This window comes from Sparus aurata, chromosome 21, assembly GCF_900880675.1.
Source record: "Sparus aurata chromosome 21, fSpaAur1.1, whole genome shotgun sequence".
Lineage (NCBI taxonomy): Eukaryota > Metazoa > Chordata > Actinopteri > Spariformes > Sparidae > Sparus > Sparus aurata.
Window position 1 is genome coordinate 7598293 of NC_044207.1, and position 18122 is coordinate 7616414.

The following is an 18122-nucleotide window of genomic DNA, read 5'->3' on the forward strand; positions in this document are numbered from 1 at the left end:
AAGGCATTTTAACCGATATTCTGACATGTAGTATACAAAAGGATTATTCGATTAGGAAAGAAGAAAAAGGAACAAACCTGCAGGGGGCAACCTGCATGTGCTTCATATCCACCAGATGCAGTGGCTGAGGATATGAGACAGACTGACAACTGTTACATTTTTCTTCCACATGCATTATCATGTCATCAAAGGAAAATGATTTAGATATGTTGTTTATTTATAAAATACTGCCTACGTGCCTACTTTATTCTCAGAAGTTCTCATTAGATGCTCTTGTCCTAAAAACAAGAAAAAAAAGCTTTTCACAGCTAGTTGAAATGTACTTCCTCTAAAGTTCCCACATTGGTTTGTCTAACTCAGTGTTTGTCAGCCCCGGTCCCGAGGCCCCCTGTGCAGCAGGATGTTTCCCTGCTCCAGAGCACCAGATTCAAATGAAAGGCTCGTTATCAGAGCTCAACGACGAGCTGATCGTTTGAATCAGGAGTGTTGGAGCAGGGAAACGTCTCAAACTTGCTGCGCTGGAGGACCCCATACAATAGTGCTCCATCTGTGTACTTTTGGTTCCTTTTTTTTTATTGGCTCCTTCCTCCGTATATTTTAGATTTAGCGAACCGATATCGACTCAAAATAAAACCCGCGCTCGGACGCTGAAAGGTCAACACTCAATTTGCCAAAGTAACAGAGATCCACTGGGATTAGCGGCTTGAATGTAGGTACTCAATTTCAAATTGTAATGCATTACACTGCTGAATGTAATCACATGACATTACTGTCACATTACTCCTACTGTTCTCAAAACATCTCTCATATGATTTTTATAATAATAACTTTTTTTATATAGCACCTTTCAAAAGCATGTTACAAGGTGCTGAACAACAGAAATAAAAACATACCAAATGCAATTGCCTGACAATAACAACAACAACAACAGCAACAACAAAAATAAAAAATAATAAAATAAAATAAAAACATAGTAAAACCGCCAAGAAATAAAATTGAAATAAAAAAAAAAAAAAAAAACACATCCTCAACAAGGTAATCATACAACGAATAATAAAACAAAATTAAGAGAAGGCCAATCGATAAAAGTGAGTCTTTAGAAGAGATTTAAAAGAAGTCACTGATCTAGCCTGCCTGAGATCGCCGGGCAGGCAGTTCCAAAGCTGTGGAGCGCGGACAGCGAAGGCCCGGTCACCTTTTGTAATGAGACGGGACCTCGGGACCATAAGTAAAGCTGTGCCGGCGGATCTCAGGCAGCGTTCAGGCTCGTAGGGTAAAAGCAGGTCACGGATATAGGCAGGAGACTGACCATTCAGGGCTTAAAAACAAGTAGTAAAATCTTAAAATCAATTCTAAAACTCACAGGCAGCCAGTGGAGAGCAGCAAGGGTTGGGGAGATATGGTCACTTCTCTTTGTACCTGTTAAAAGCCTGGCAGCAGCATTCTGAATCAGTTGCAGTCTACGGATGTTTCCCTTGCTGATCCCAGAGTACAGAGCATTACAGTAATCTAGTCTAGAATAAAATAAAAGCATGGACAACCTTCTCCAGGTCGGTGGAGGAGAGGAAAGGATGGATTCTTATTAGCTGTCTCAGCTGCCCGAAACAGGATTGCACTACCTTGGTTACCTGTGAGTCAAAGGATAGCTCTGAGTCAAACCAGACACCAAGATTGCGAGCTACTTTCTGGTCTACGTTGCAGTTGTGATGTGTCAGACAGTGACGCACCACAATGACTCTACCACAGATGCTTTGAAGAATCTCACACTTTGATCAGGGAGGGCTAATAATAAGTGCCCGCACAGTAAATGTATGAGAGAAAAGCTTTTACCTCAGACAATGTGAGACAAGAGAGAGAGAGTACCAAGTACCTTGTGTCAGGCTACTGATTTACCCTCTGCAGACATTCTGCATTGTTTCTGTACAGTCGGCTTCTGACCTACACTGTCCTGATCCAGCCTTGTGATTGGTTGTCGGAAAGGCTGCTCCAGCTCGTGATGCTGCTTTAAATGCGCAAGGGGCGTTTGCTGGCTTGCCAGTTGAGTTCCATTCTGTTTATTTATCCATGACTTTTGTGCGAGTATTTCCTTTTCAATACCGACAGATGGTGACATATGGCATTGGATCTAGAAATACATGTAAATAACGACGGCCAGGGTCAGATTTCCCTAAGGTTGATATAATAGAGATACACAGTGAAAGAGAAGAACACAATTTCACCGTATGAATGGAATCACAGCATCAAAGATAAAGACAGAGGGGTTTGTGCCAGATCTCAAGGTCCTCTAAGAAAATGGCAAGGGCCATGCTTTTAAATATGAATGATCTGAAAGAAATGTTTTGCATTGCTGTTAAAAGGTACAAAGTTCATTTCTTTATCTTTCAACCTCGCAGGGCTTTACAGCAAAATACAAGCTGCAGTCCCTTTTAGACGAATAAACAGTAAGTCACAAAAAGGAATATATATTATAATATATAATGATCCGGGCCCTGCCTGAACCACACCACTTTGTCATGTCTCCAGTCAGAATGCTTTCTATTGCTCCTCCGTAAAAGTTGATGAGAACTTGGCACCAGAATGAAGCCTTCTTCCTGCTATAATCAGCTCCACAGTTAGGAGTCATCTTGATGCCTTCTAAGGAAAAAAAGCCATCATTTTAAGGATAAAATCAATAACTGAAAAGAACTGTACACTAAGGTCTGAAGAAAGGTGCTGATCGATGAATTTGCGTCTTCTTCAAATATATATTCAAATGCAACCTTTAAAGTCAAATGTTATGTATGCGAAGGAGTGGTTGGGAAAAAGCAGGAAAAGACTTAAAAATAGAAATCACAGAGATAAATCCCCAGTGCTCACTAATGCATGAGCTGAAATCCTGGCTTGGGCTACACAGCAGCATCTCTTCCTCCATTTGCATGTAATAAAATAATCAACATCCACCACCGGACTTATGCTCATCAAATATAAAGTATGGTGTCTTTTCCTGTGCTGTGTCAACCGTCCGCTTGGCTTTCTGCATAATAACGAGCAGAGCTGAATTCTTTAAGTCGAGTCGAAAGTGCTGGACTCATGTCGGCAACCCAACAGAGCCTGCACACACACACATAAAACACACAGAGAGATACACACACGTACATTTTATCTCAGTCTCACTTGCCCGTCAATCCCCAGTCATCTTTTTTTTATGCTGTGGCAGGTAGCAGAGAGGAGCCGACGATGAGATTGAGCTGCCAAATGTGAGAAACCCTTGGCCCCTGCTGAGCCCGACACACAATGTGCTGCTTTACCTCCCCTGTCGCAACCTTCCAGTTCAAGCTACGGACAGCTAACGGCCAAGAAAGTGACGCTTGGCAAGGCGAAGTGCAGATATGCACTCATATTGGACAAGCGCCAATGGTTTCATGGTGCCAATGGTTTCACGAAATTCCGCCTCCGAGCAGTGATTGTCCAACCATAGGTTAGTAACAGTTATGTACATGTCTCTATATATTAAAGTTGTGTACATGGGGCTGTGGTAAGTAGGGTTGCCAACTCCCTGAAAAATAAATAAGGAACCCCCCCCCCCCAGTTCGATGCATGTTTTTAAATGTGATACGAATACATAGAAAAATTATTATTCAACTATTTATTTTTTTTGTGCAAATTAAAAGATACTTTTAACAGAAATCTGTCCTGCTTAACTTGACAGAATAAAATAAATATTTATTTATTTAACAGAACTGTCCTGCTTAACTGAAAACAGTATAAAATAACTGAAAACAATAGAAAGTTGTTACTTTCTTACTGATTTATAGTTCATGTGTAGTATATCAACTGCCTGTGCAGTATAAATTATGCACGTCACATCTATCTATGGACTGTTTGAACTGACATGTGTAAGGTTGTATATATGTATGTATACAGTACAGTGTCTATTCTTTATCTATTATTCATCTACGTATTACTTTTATGTATTATTTATCTATTTTATGTATTCATCTATCAATTGTATGTGTTTATTCCACTAAACAATTTATTTGGCCATAAAATAGTGACATTTATTGGACTTAAAAAAAATTCTTATTTTTTCTACATACCATATCTGCCTCTGTTGTTGCCTGGTGGACAACAAACCAGTCAAGGGTCCACCTGGTTGTCCCTCACGTGTTTAATGTATCGACCACTAGAAGCTGTTTCACATCAAAAAGTTCACCATGGGCTACAGAAACAGTGCGCCGGCAGACATTATCTACACTTTTTCCAGCCACGTTTTCTTTTTCCCATTCGAGTCTGTTATTGAAGCCTTTTCTTTTTTTTCTCGGGGGAGTAACGTTACTGCTCGTGGTGGAAGGCGTACCGTCTGCAGTGTCCTGTGAACCTGTGTCGTTGTGAGCCATGCTGGATTGTTTTGCCAGTTGCCTCAGTCTCTTGTCTTCCAGTATCTTCTTGCAAGCAACAGTACCTTGACCAATGAGAAGAGCCGGATTCTGCATTGTTATTCTCGTGTGTGAGTGTGCTGTCGGCTCATTGGTCACAGAGCAGGAAAGGGCTGGCAGTAAGATTACCGTATATTTTCATATAAAACGCCCTGTCATTCATTGATTCCATTGACATTTTAAAGACCATTTTGATTCTCACGGAAATACGGGACAAAGTGCGTCCCTTTTAAGCTCAATACGGGACGCGTAACTTTGTTTCTAAATACGGGACCATTCCGTTTACCAAGGGACGGTTGGCAACCCTAGTGGTAAGCCCTAACCTAACCCAACCCTGACCCTCTTTTAGCAGCTCCAAAACAAAACACACCAGAGCTAAAGTGAAAGGAACAAATAAAACAACATGCCTTTCTAATCGAAACGTAATCACTAGCATGTCAAGCTCACTACTCCATAGCTAACTAGCTGCAGCTGCTGAAATCTGTCAGTTTTCAGCACTGAACCCTGTGGCTCAGGGGTAGAGCCAGGTTATTGTAAGCGGAAGGTCGCTGGTTCTGCATCTTGAAGTGTCCTTGGGCAAAATACTAAACCCCCAAAACTGCCCCTGATGTGCTGGTTCGACTCCTTGCACGGCAGCCATCGCCATCAGTGTCTGTATGAATTACTGTAAGTTGCTTTGGACAAAAGCGTCTGCTAAATGCCCTGAATGTAAAATCAATAGTCTCCTCCCAGAAATGAGAAGCTGCTTTTGTCTGCCACTGTGTGTAATCTAGGGGCAATGTTTAAAAAAATGTAAGTATGAATTTAAGTTTGTAAACCTGCTACCATCTGGATGTGAACTGCAAAGCCTGCAGGTGTAGCAGCAGTAGCTCAGGGGGTGCGTCGTATGGTGCACACATACACACAGAAACATATTCACCTACAGCAACATTTCATAGCTGAGGACACATATTCTCCTATTTATACCATAGCGCTGTGGCCTGGAGTCTTACCTCACCTGAAATTGACAAAAGTAAAAATAGTTTCTGAACTGAACACTTTGCCTGACGGTGCTAGACAGACCAGTGTAAAGACAAAGCATGAGCAAGTCCTCCCCTCCCTCCTCATCCCTTAAATATTCTCCTTTTTTTCTGCATGCCCCCACATAAGAAGTAAAACAAAATAAATATTTGATCCACTTTGAAACCACTTCTTATGAATATATAACTCTGTTGTGAACTTTGAAGAGGACTATATTTGGTAATTTAATGAGGTAGCCGATGCTAAGCAAATCTTAATTAATCCTTAATAAACAGATGAAGAGCGCAGCGGTGAGAAGGGGAGGAAAGGCTGATAGGGCCCATTGTTATCGCAGGGCCGCTGCCAATAAAAGAACCTAATGAATCATCTACGAGTGAGTACAATTACCATAAGGCTGATAGTTTTCAAAAAAGCTAATAATGCTGTGTGGGTTTTTTTTTTATCATCTCAGGTGTCATAACACCAATCATAAACAAGTTTAGTGTGACGTTCTTGTGCTTTGATCCAGTGCCACAACATGTTTTTAAAATGTGATCAATAAAAGGAGTGACTTCAACAGTATTTATATAATGATGTGTTGGTAGGTGAAGAGCATAACTGAGGTTTAATTGGGCTTACAGAGAAAATAAACCTTTATTTTCTCTGTAAGCCCAATTAAACCTAAGTATGAACTGCTTTCAGTTTGGATTCCTTACGAGTTGGAGGTCCAACCGGAGAGGAGCCGCTTCCTTCTTCACTGCCAATTAGAGCGAACAATTCCACAGAGCACCGTGCTCCACGTTAATTATCATGCGGCTGAGAGGCTGCAGAAAACACCGCACTCTACCTAAAAACTCCGATATGATAACTGTCAGAAAGCGAGATTTTCTTCTTTGTGCTACTCCTCTTCATTTCCTTTACTTTCATATCCTTGAATGCAGTGCGTCATGTTTTCGTCTATGACGACGCCGTGAAAGCGACTGCACCTCTTTATCCACCTGATGTTACTCATTGTTCGGGTTTGTAAAGACACAGCAGGAGGTCATGCTGTCAACATGATGGAGATGAAGGCTGAGGCTGTAATGTGCTGTGCGCTCCAGTTTTGCATCAACAGACCAAGGACACATGGTTTCTCTCTGCAACAAGGACCACAATAAGCTTTTACCACTAGTGTTGGTTCATCCTAGAAAACTTGCAGTGTATCATGTTAGTTGATCGCAGTGTCGTGTTTGTCAAGTAGTCAGAGGTGCACCATCCCAATTTCTCAATTCATGTGTATTCACTCGGACTGCACGCTTAAAAGAGCTGCGCCGCATCTGATCAGATTTGGACGTGCCCGCATCAGTGTTTGAATTTAAAAGCCTCAGTGAGTCATGAGAATCAAATGTGGGAGATTTTTTGGTCACTTTGAAAACAATTCAACTTTTTTGACTGGTTTATTGAAGAGATATTGTTGGTTTTTTTTTTTAAACCATTCCTGCTCAGTAAGTATTAAATCGGCTGCTCTGACAACCCAAAGACCCAGCCTGATAATTAACTTCACTTATTGGGAATTGCGGACAAAGTTCCAGAGCCAGGAGAGCTGTTCGCTCTTGTCTGTCTGTCAGCTCAGTGTCGTCTTCTTGTACCATTTTCGGTTTACCCATTTTTTTCTTCACTGTGAGAAAATGGCCGTGTGGCGTGAGAGAGGTGTTAATTGGATGAGTCTCACTGTCACGGCACGAGAGTTGGCAAGCCTGTCGGAACGCAAGCCTGAAAAGCATCTCATTTCTACAAAATGCATCTGTAATGTTGTTACGTATTTTCTTTTTTCCTGCAACTTTGATTGAATACGTTTTACCATTTTGGATTCTAATTACACTACGCTCTTCCATGTGTTTGCACCTGGAAACCAGAACCAAGACATTACATCTAAGTTTCTTCTGCTGCAGACGTCCGTCAGTGCTATTAGATCAGCTGCAGCCATTGTTGGAATGTACTCCCTTCTCCTGTTATTTCTGCTTCTAATGAAACACTTTTAAAAAGCCTCTGGATTATTCAGCACTAATAAAAGGGGCTGGAAGCAGCAGAAATGAACACTGATTTTCTGAAATAATTTTTCAAACAAAATGAAGGATTTTGTTATTAGCTGCTGTAGGTCCTTCTCTGCTAGTAGGATGAAACACATCCAACATTACAGAGCTGAAGGGATTGTCAAACGTTACCAGGCTGCAAGCAAAAGACAGCTAATCAATGGCCTGTGCCACTTTCACTTTATCCGTCATTCAATATGACAATATGTCAGATTGTTCAAATAGGCACATCTCAAATCGGAATGAAACTCTTTCAGAGCGGGCACTTCACACTGTGCTTCCCCAATAGCAGATGTGTTGACAGCGGCGATGATGAACGATACAAGGACAAAAGCTGACAGATGTGATAAATACAACGTCGAATGGCTAATCAATCTCATGTGGGTAGAAGGAAACAGAGGAAAAGCAGCAGCAGGGAACTCCTGGTGTGAGTCAGCAGAGGCAAAAGAGTCTGATTGGCAGCATGAACACGAGTGTGTGTCTGTGTGTGTCTGTGTGTGTCCGCAGACCACATGAGTGGACGTCTGTATCCAAGAGTGTGTGTGGCCTTTGTCGTGGTCTCTCATGCCTGACCTCGTCTTTATATGAGGCAAAATGAACAGGGAACTGTGTGTGTGTAGGTGTGTGTGCGTGTGTGTGTGTGTGTGCGCTTGCATGTCTGTGTAGAAACTCCAGAAAAGAGCATCCTTGCTTCCTTTTTACAGTCTAGCTCCAAACACTGGCAAAAAGCCCAAACACATTGAAAAATAACACTCCGCAGAAACAAGTATGAAAGCGAGTGACAAATGACTGGCTTAAAAAATAATAATAACTTCACCATGGTGCAGGAGCATGAAATGTACCGACTCCAGCTCATAGCGGAAGAAGCGGGGAGGGGTGGAGGAGAGGCTGAGAATATCTATTCGTCTTCGCTTTTTTCGAACAGCAGATACTCCGTCCATTTACGTCTTCTGCTCTTCAGCCTTTTTCTTTTTACACATTCTCACCAGAAGGCCATTACCACGCCCTAGATCATCTAAGTGTGTGCACATAACCTGTGTGTGTGTGTCTGTGTGTGTGTGTGTGTGTGTGTGCGTGTCGATGTCAACCTGCAACCTACTTCACCCAGGCATGGACATCCAGAACACTGTAGTATCTCACAGTGAGGTTTCCGTCTAAAACATGCAGAAGCCATTATTTCTTCTGCTCTCAGCATTTTTTACCGGCTATCTTTAGCATCTGCATTTCAGAGTGCATTTCCTCACGTCCCATAGTACTCAAGGACACGCACGGTGTCCAAGGTATCAAGTATCCACTCGAACCGTGCGCCCACACACTGCATGCACAAATACACAAGCGCGCATCTTCCAGACGGAGCCAGCATTCAAAGCACTGCTTTCTGGCACTAAGAGTACTCCAGTGACTGCTGCACTCACATATCATTGTCAGACTCAAGATGGAAAGTTTTTTTTTTTTTTTAAAAAGATCAAAATCGATGCAGCAGAACCAGAGATATCGTCTTATTTCATTCCATCCTGTCTTCGTCCTTGTCGAAACCAGCTGCCCATCATACAACTCGACTGCAGAGAGTTCATCTGGAGACTCCGATGTGTTCTAGCTTCATGTCCTTAGACTCCTTTTTCAATTTCAAACTTGTAGTCTTACTGCTGCGGCCTCAAGTGATGTCACAAGAGGCCGGGTCAGGTTTCATATTTCATGTAGCTCCTGCTGAAGCCACAAAAGGCTAAATACAACTTGATTCACATATGCAGTAATGAATCCAAGCGGCAAACTCCTGGGCTGAAAAATACCAAAACAGAGGTTCTCGCTGAGTTGAAATGCCCCTTTCAGCACAAATTAAAAAAAAAAAAAACTTATTTTGATTTATATACCTAGCAAGCTGGACAGCTATTTCCCCATTGGTGACAACTGCACAGTTGGTGATCTCACTCGAATTATATTAAGGCTTAAATTAAAATGAAACTCTCGCCAGAAAGCAACCGAGGCTTTATTTGTGATTGAATATGAGTCAAACCTTCCTTGTAAAAGCATAATTGTGACAAAAGAGGCACTTTTAAGATTTACCGTTTACTAAAAAGAAGGTTTTTGGACAACTCATGTTAGCAGTATCATTGGCGCGCCGTTGTCATTGCAGATAAAAAGTGTCGATCACCGAGTGCAACCTATTACTCCACCATTACTCTCCTGCCTGTTAGGTTGCACTCGGAGATCGACACTTTTTGCAGCTACTAACGTGAGTAGTTAAAAACCTTCTTTTTAGTAAACTCTGTGTTCACAAACAATGTACTCAATGCTCGTATTCATGTGAAGAGACCCTGGTGATGCTACGAGCAAAGTTTCATGTTGTGTCGAGCCTTCTTAGTGTTTTGAAAATAGCGATTTTGATGCTAGCGTCAGAGTGCCCCTGCACCCCACTGAAAATGAGCTACGGTAAATCTTAAAAGTGCCTCTTTTATCGCACTTATGCATTTACACGAAGGTTTGATTCATATTCAATCACAAATAAAGCCTTGGTTACTTTCTGGCGAGAGTTTCACTTTAATGTAATTTTTAAGGGCATAGCCACCTTAAGTGAAAGCTGGCTCTCACTTAACCCGCTAGCTGTATAACTAGCTACGGGTAACCTGGCTTAACTCAACTTGTCTCAGCTTTGCCCACACTTCACCTCTTGGCCCATTTTCGGATAAGACAGCTGTTGAGAGGAGTAAGGCACTGTCAAGATGGCTACAGCTGGAGCCACCATACTGAGCTTCACACTGGCTCTTCAGAGGGTGACATCCATTTTTCTTCTCACCACTGTCAGGTGCTCGTCATTGAAGGGAATTGTTCGGTCTCTGTAAATAAATGAATCAAGGAGTATGGTTTTGACCTGCTCAATTTGGAAAGTGTCATGAGAGGACTTTTATTAGGAATTGGCGCTATACAAATATTGATTGATTGATTGATTGATTGATTGACTGATTGATTGATTGATTGGTGTTTTATACAATCTGAGTACTCTTCAAGACCTGTAACCACACATTGATGCTTAAAAGCAAAGTTCCCCTTTCGATTTCAACACATAATTAGATCCCCCACTAACATCCCATTTAATCTGTTCTATATTCACTGTATGTTGATTGGAACTAATCCTACGGGGGAATAAGCTGATTGGAAGTCATTTTGAAAACACACTGTTAGTGTGGCCTTGTGGGTGGCAATGCCAGTGCACCAGTCCATCTGTTCAACACTTTGGATCAGATTAAAATATCTGGACATCTTCCGGACAGATTACCATTAAATTTGGCAGAGGCATAAAATGTCCTCAGAGGCTAAACCCTAATGAATTTGGTGATCCCCTTACTTTTCCGCCAGTCACCACCAGCAGCAGGTCAGAATTTCCATATTGCCTTTGTTAATTTCAATTTCCCATCAGCTATATTGTCTCTCATCCAATCTAACATCTTGTTGCATTGGTTTGTAACAAGCACAGCCACATGAGGCCGCAACTGTTGCTGAAGATTTTGTTCAAACCTGGACTCATGTATAAAAAATGTAATCATTTAATCATCTGCAAAACTACTGAGTTCACAAAAATAATGGAAAAAGCAAGGTTTTATTTTTTACCTCTCAGCACTTAAATGCTTCTTAGGTGTGTATTTACCTTCTGTGGGATTCCCAGAGAGCTCAAAAAGAAATAATACTAACACTAATTATGTGCATTATTAGTAGTCAAGACAGCAACTCGAATTTTGACCCTGAAACTGGATGAAAAATATTATGGGGGAGGTGCGGGGGTTACTTAATACAACAAACCTCTGGTTCAACTTTCTTTCAAACTGATGGATCAGGAAATATACCTGCTATAAAGTGCTGTTGCACGTACGAACATGATATCCATGGTTACCAAATGACCTTCCTTACAAGACCAGTTGGATTTACCAGTGGTTTAGCTTGAGCTCGATATTCGTGTATCCACTATCAACAGCTGTCGGTCCACATCGCTTTCAAACCACAAACGAATTGCAACAAATGGGAAAAACACCAATGCTGCAGTGAATGCACCCGGAATGAAATTTGTTTAGTGCTTTATTAATCAACTTCTCCACTTCTTCCTTTCAATTTCCAAATAAGTCTGATGCTGCTGCTCCCACCTAGAGAAATAATCACGCACAGTTTGATCTGAAGACTGTCTGGACAATCCTGTTTTTGGTTACCTCCAATCAGTTGGATTTTTCACCTTTATGAAACATGTGATGTGGAAGGTTATTCAAGCATGCAGGGAAACACTGAATGCTTTTCAGGCTGGTATGAATCAATCTTTGAGTTGGAGACATTATGAAAATATGTCGGGTTCAGTCGGATCAGTGCATCTTGAATAATACGTTTAGTTTGACATAACTGCTAATCAGCGGTGGAAATGGGTCATACTGCATTTAATCTGCCTTTGTGGATTTTGAAAAAATCCAGGATAGTTTCATTTGAAAAGATTTTCTTATTAGATGTACCGCAATGTTTGCCAAGTGTGCGCTTAGGATGTCTCACTCTAAACATCTCCAACGTTTTGTCTGTATTTCACATAGCCAATACAGAATCTGCTACTCTTTGATGTACCGTCTCAACTGGGGAAAATCAATCTCTGTTTACGGCCTGATAGTGGCCTATATCATGCGCTTCTAACACAAGTCAAAACATAGCATGTAGGCGGACGGCACACCTTAGACATTTATAAACACACATGAATCATTTAAAATTCAGAGCAAGTTTGATTGGCTTGAGACAAATTACATCCTGTCTTCACTGGGACAATAGGAAATGTGTTTGGGAGGAACAGAGATCTTGACCGGGGTGAAGGTGTTTTTTGTGTATATGCATATATATCAAAGTCGAACACAACCGAGTGCTGACTACAATGGAGCGTTTCTTCTCAGTATACTTGCTATGGGTGACTACTTAGAGGGAGGCCTATGGACAATATGATAATATATGATAATAACAATGGAAGCAGTGAATGCACTTTTGATTTCCCCTTATGATAATGCTACATTGTGAAAATGAACATCCCTGTTGAAGGTAGGAGAGCTAGTTAGCTGTCCTAATGAGAGAATTGTGATTTGTTTGGTAATGGAGTTAATGGAGCTAGCAGCTAACACAGCTCAACACACCGCTGACAGTTTCTGTATAATGTGTCTGCACAACATCTTTACAGTAAATCAATGTAGTCTGGAGGTAGAAGTACTTTGAATAACAACTACAGATGATAACTCAGCAAAGACATAAGCTGTGATGGTTGAGAGGTTATGGCGTTGGACTTGAAATCCAATGTGGTTTCCCCGTGCAGGTTCGATCCCTCCTCATATCTGTTAATACCATAGAAGCGTGCAAACAATCATACTATTGCTGGACGAGACAATCCAAAAAGATTGTTTACAAAAATCATCAAAAGTGTCTGCTGGATGTCAATGACGTTTTAATTTTGGGTTACCGTTCATGTCGGGACGTTTATATTAGTTTTTTGGGACAGTGGTGAAAAGTCCTGTTCTAACAGTAACATAATGACAGACAGATAAGTTTAAACATGTCAAAACACATTCTGGCAGAGACATGAATATTCTGTAAGCTTCATAAATACATGATAAACACCAAAGTGTAGTTTGACAGCCTGATGTTAGCTTTACTGGGAAAAAAATCAAGGTATGGGGTTTCTTGTCACTTCACTCCTTCGTCATGCACACTATCTTCAACAAAGCCACACAGACTTTGACAAAATGTCCTGAAATGATGCATCCCACCACATTAGAGCATTTTCAAAATTACACTGAGAGGCAGTGGCCCAGGGCTTTCTGCAAGAAGATGAAAATGTGATGACATATTTGTGACACATTAGCTCAGATGACCATTCCATCATTTGTGTTTACTGTTTACTGTCCCCCTGTCTCTCCCTGAAAGGACTGGAGGAATTATCCTCACTACTTTCTTCATATTTCATTAATTCTGACAACCCTTAATGTATGTTGCATGCACATACACACACACACACAGCATTCTAACCTGCTCCTTGACGGAGGCGAGGATGGCGGAGGTGGTTTCAGACTCGGAGCCGTCTCCGTTGGAGGCGTTGAGGACGGGGCTCAACATGGTGGCAGCGCTGGCAGTGTCAGTCTCCACCTCAGGCACTGGCATACCTCCTGTAAAAACAAGGGAACATGGAACTCTTTTATTATTATTAAAGACACTGTGACATGCCAGCATTTACACTGCGGCTGTTACACCTACAATCTCACACTCGTACTCACGGACAACTATACACACACACACACACACACACACACACACACGTGAAGGCAGAGTCACAGCGAGGTTACTGCAAAATGTAAGATCACTGATAAACCAATGGACTAAATCTAGTCCCACTGCAACCTCTCTGTTTGATGATTACTTTTTTTTTCATTTTCTCTCTGACTTATTCATGTTCAGGGTCATGTAGAGCTGGAGATTATCCCAGCATTCATTTTGCATCGGGCGGTGACACATCGTGGACAGGTGCATGAGTACATCTTTGGAACAGGAAATCTAGGCCAGTGAGAAGAAAGTGTGCACAGTCCAGAGAGAGAACAGTGAAAGATCTAATGGCAGTCCAGCAAAGAAGCCATGGTACTACAAGCAGAGATAGATAGAAGCAGTACCAAGGTAGTACATCTGTACTCCAGAGTACCATACCCACTGCACTCTGGACCATACTGATAGTGATATTTCCAGGCCTTGAGTCAATAGGTTTGTACATTTCATACTAAAAAGGTACTGTACACATCTGGAACACATTTGTGGCACAGTGTTCTACAGTTTGTACCTAGGGCCGTAGATAGTTGTAGTAGCAGTATTGTAAGTGCAACAAGCTTGTAATCCAAAAGACACAAATCTCTCATTTCAGTACTGCCTCTAGTACTGCTAGTAGTACCACTAGCCTGTCAGTATAGCAGTAAACAGAACAGCTGTAGAACTGTTGCAGTCAGTGCTCTGCATGAACGCACTGAAATAGCTCATTTATTGAACATGCCCATGTTTTAAGTGGTAACCGGCGAGCTGAACATGTCGGTTCGAAGCGCTTCCACTCAGCATTTTACAGCTTTAAATGAATAAAAGGGTAATGTTTCATGGCTGGTGAACAAAGCACAGAATCTCGGGTTTATTACAGTTCATTACTAATCTAGTGGTGGTCCATATTGTGTAGCCTATCGAAAGGCTCACAGTGAGAAACACAGACTCTGATTGGTCAACAGTCTCAACCTAAAGCATCATGGGATTGCCAGTGGATGGCTAATGATCACGCAAACAACGACTACAACTGTTTCCAACCTGAAGCATGGAAAAGTGTCCAAAAAGACACAGTATTTCAAAGCAGTACCATATGATTACACTGGCTCCCTCATTAGCACAACCGTATTCTTATCAGTAATGCTTTATTTTACTTTGTTAGAACAATAAAAAGTATAATAAAGTATTGGAATCATAGCATCTTTTGGCAGACAACCCAAAATGAAAGCATATGGTTGGCAATACTCCCAACAAACCCAACAGCATGTTAGACAGACTCCAGACGGTCTGTGGAGTCAGCCACAAGCCTGTGGACTCCTTTATTTTCAAAAGCATGGTCTTTATAGGCATGTCATGAATATATACTTTAATTTGCTAATAACGTCCTCAAACAGCTGGTTACCTTCGTGTTTATCACCACTATGGAGGAAATAGTGCATTTGCTGGGAAGTATTTTTAGCAGCGGATTAATACACATGTGCTGCTCTTACTGAGTACTTAGCAGGATGGTGTATGTGGGATTCAGTTGAAAATCAGCTACAGTGTGTGTAAAACATGTCACCCAGTGATGTGTTTTCAATAGTGTTTAGACAATGGAGCTCTATGACACGGAGGAAGAAGATATATCAGACTTTGATAACTCCTCTTACTATGTAAGATTCATTGTTGGTTTGGTGCTTTAAATGGCGTGTACACTAAAAATGATAAAGACCAGCGTTTACTGTTTTAGGCTCAAGTTACACATGTCAGGCAACTTGGCGATGTTTCTTCAATAAGGACGATAATGTAAAAATTCTGACATAATTTGTTTGACTAAGTTATTCCTAAAAATCAACATACTTTGTACCGTAATGAGAGTTATGGGTGATTTTCACATCACAGAACTAAACATAGACACAGAGACATTGATTTTATGCAAGATTTTGACTCTGGAAAGGGGAATCTTGAATACTTCTTTATGTTAGAACTAAAACAGTCATCCTGATAGCACTTGAAGGACTATTTGTAGTGCCAGCACAGCCAGGTTAATAGTTCTGTAGTAGCAGTAGTAGTAAAAGTAACAGTCGAAGCATTCACCATACATTTTTAGGACATTAAATAATAGCTTTTATCAAGATAACATCAGCGAAAAATTTCCAAAAAAAGCCCAAATCTAGTTTTAGAAGGGCCGGCATACGCACACAAACACACACTTGCATGCTTGATGCCATGTGTCATCCTGCATTTGACCAAGCGTTGGAGGACACGGGCTTCACATGTGCCATGTAATCCTGATGCAGCACAGAGCTGGTGTAACAGCTGCATCAGCCAGCTTTACACACTGATAAAAGGCTTGTCAAGAGGAATCTAACACATTCACACACACACACACACGAGCGCGCACACACTCACACACGTAGAGAAAGACTGGCTGTGGGCACGAGGCAGCACCAGCAGAGCACTGAGGTAAAAAAATAAATGAATAAATAAATGTAAGCGAGGCAGAGTGGAGGGATATGTGCAGAAAGCAGAGGGGAGATGGAGAGGTGAAAGGAAAAGAGGAGTGGAAAGAGAGTGAGAGCGAGAAAGCGCAGAGAGGAGGAGGTGAGGTGAGGAGAAAAAGAGCGATACAAGAGGAACAGAAAGGGTGAGGAGAAAAGAAGAGAAAAAAAAAAAACGACTCTTGCAGGCTGCTAGGCAACAATCTCTGGTCACTGACGGCGGCTAATATGGCTGACCTGGCTCTACTCGTCTACCATTTTGGAGAGTGTTCCCTTTTCCTCTCCACCTATCCATCCATCCCCCGTCACCGGTTCTCGACTTGAATTTTTCATCACCACTCACCTTTCTACTCACACTACATCGCTCTCTCCTCCTTTCCCCCTCATGCCTCTCCACACCGCATCCTCCTCCTCCTTGTTGCCTCTCTAAACTTCCCCTCCCCTCCCTCCCTCTCTTCCTGCCCACTTTCTCTTCACTTGACCTATTTCAGCGTCTCCTCGGCTTTTCAGCACATTTCTGCTTTATTAGGCAGCACGCAGCGGAGGGCGACAGACGGATGATTAACCGAAAGGTTGGCGGGTTGGATTTGAACCTGCAACGTTGCGGTGCACCTGAGCCTTCCCATCATCCTCACCCCCCCCCCCCCCCGTTACCCAAAAACACTTGGCTACCTATCTGGCCCTCGTGACACCACTACACGCTTCACATTCTCAACGCCACCCTCTCTTTCCCATCTTCTTTTTCTGTTTATGCTGCGCGGTCAAAACTGCATCACGCGCTGGCACGTGTCTTCCATCCTCCCCTGACACCTTCCTCTCATATCCACCTCCCTGCCTACTTACCTCCTTCCTCCATGCCTCCATCCTTCTTACTTCTCCTCCCTTCCCCCTCTTTGCTCTGCATGTAATCACATCACACACAATCCCTCTCATTATCACCTCTACCGATCCTAATCTGTCTCCATCCTCCCGTTTCTTTTTCAAAAAGAAAATACAATCCTAAACCCTTCCGCCTGAGGTAGCCTGAGGTATTTGTCAATCATGAAAATGCTCACCTGTCTTTAAGCTCTGAAACGTTTGCTGTGCGGTGGCCTCTGTGATTACAGGGTAATAGCACATTGTCTTGTCTTAAACACGGCCGACTGTCTTAGTAATGTCACTGAGCAATACATTCTGTTACTAGTCACCCGGAGTTACCGGTCCAGCTACCAGACCAAATCAAAACTCAGGACAGCATTAACTCTGTTGAAATATTAACATAGAAAGAACACAAGGACGAGAACAACATCATGGTGAAACGCAAGTTGTGCCTGGAGGATAAGTGCTTGTTATATTGTTTTCATTGAAGCAGCCGTGCCTAGTACTGTACGCCTCTGCCCCAGTCCACTGTCAGATTGCAAATCAGAATAAAGAGCTGTAAATGTTATATTGATAATGTCATTCTTATTATAAGGCCGCAGAGTAACCGATGGTAGGCTGGAAAGAAGGATACAAAATGACAGTTGAGTCAATACATTCAAAGGTTTATGTACAACTGGCTACACGCCATCTGGACAATATAACTGACATACGCAACTACTCATAAAGTCATAATTTATGGTAACTCTAAATGCTCTCACAGGTTACATTTCTCAGTAATGTAGTAATGTAACTGTTGCATTTAATGGCTCTAATCTTGTAACACATTAAGTAACTTTAAAAGTAACGTTACCCAACACTGATTATTTTTAATTTTGCTGAAACAAAGGCAACTTCTACTTAAACTTTGTCACGTGCTGTTGACGAATGGCAAACAGTTCAAACTGTTTTGATCTCTGAGGGAACAAGGAGCCAGAGTCCAACATGGAGGATGCTATCATGGC

General features: G+C 41.8%; 1 protein-coding gene across 8 annotated transcripts in view; it reads right to left on the reverse strand.

Moving 5' to 3' along the window:
* Nucleotides 1–18122, reverse strand: part of ctnnd2b (catenin (cadherin-associated protein), delta 2b) — a 187503-nt gene that overhangs the window by 134801 nt on the left and 34580 nt on the right. For all 8 annotated transcript variants that reach the window (XM_030403343.1, XM_030403342.1, XM_030403336.1 and 5 more), the window contains exon 2: nt 13517–13653. In XM_030403343.1, coding sequence (XP_030259203.1) covers nt 13517–13648 — 132 coding nt within the window. In that variant the 5' untranslated portion in view covers nt 13649–13653. The remainder of the gene's footprint in view (nt 1–13516; nt 13654–18122) is intronic.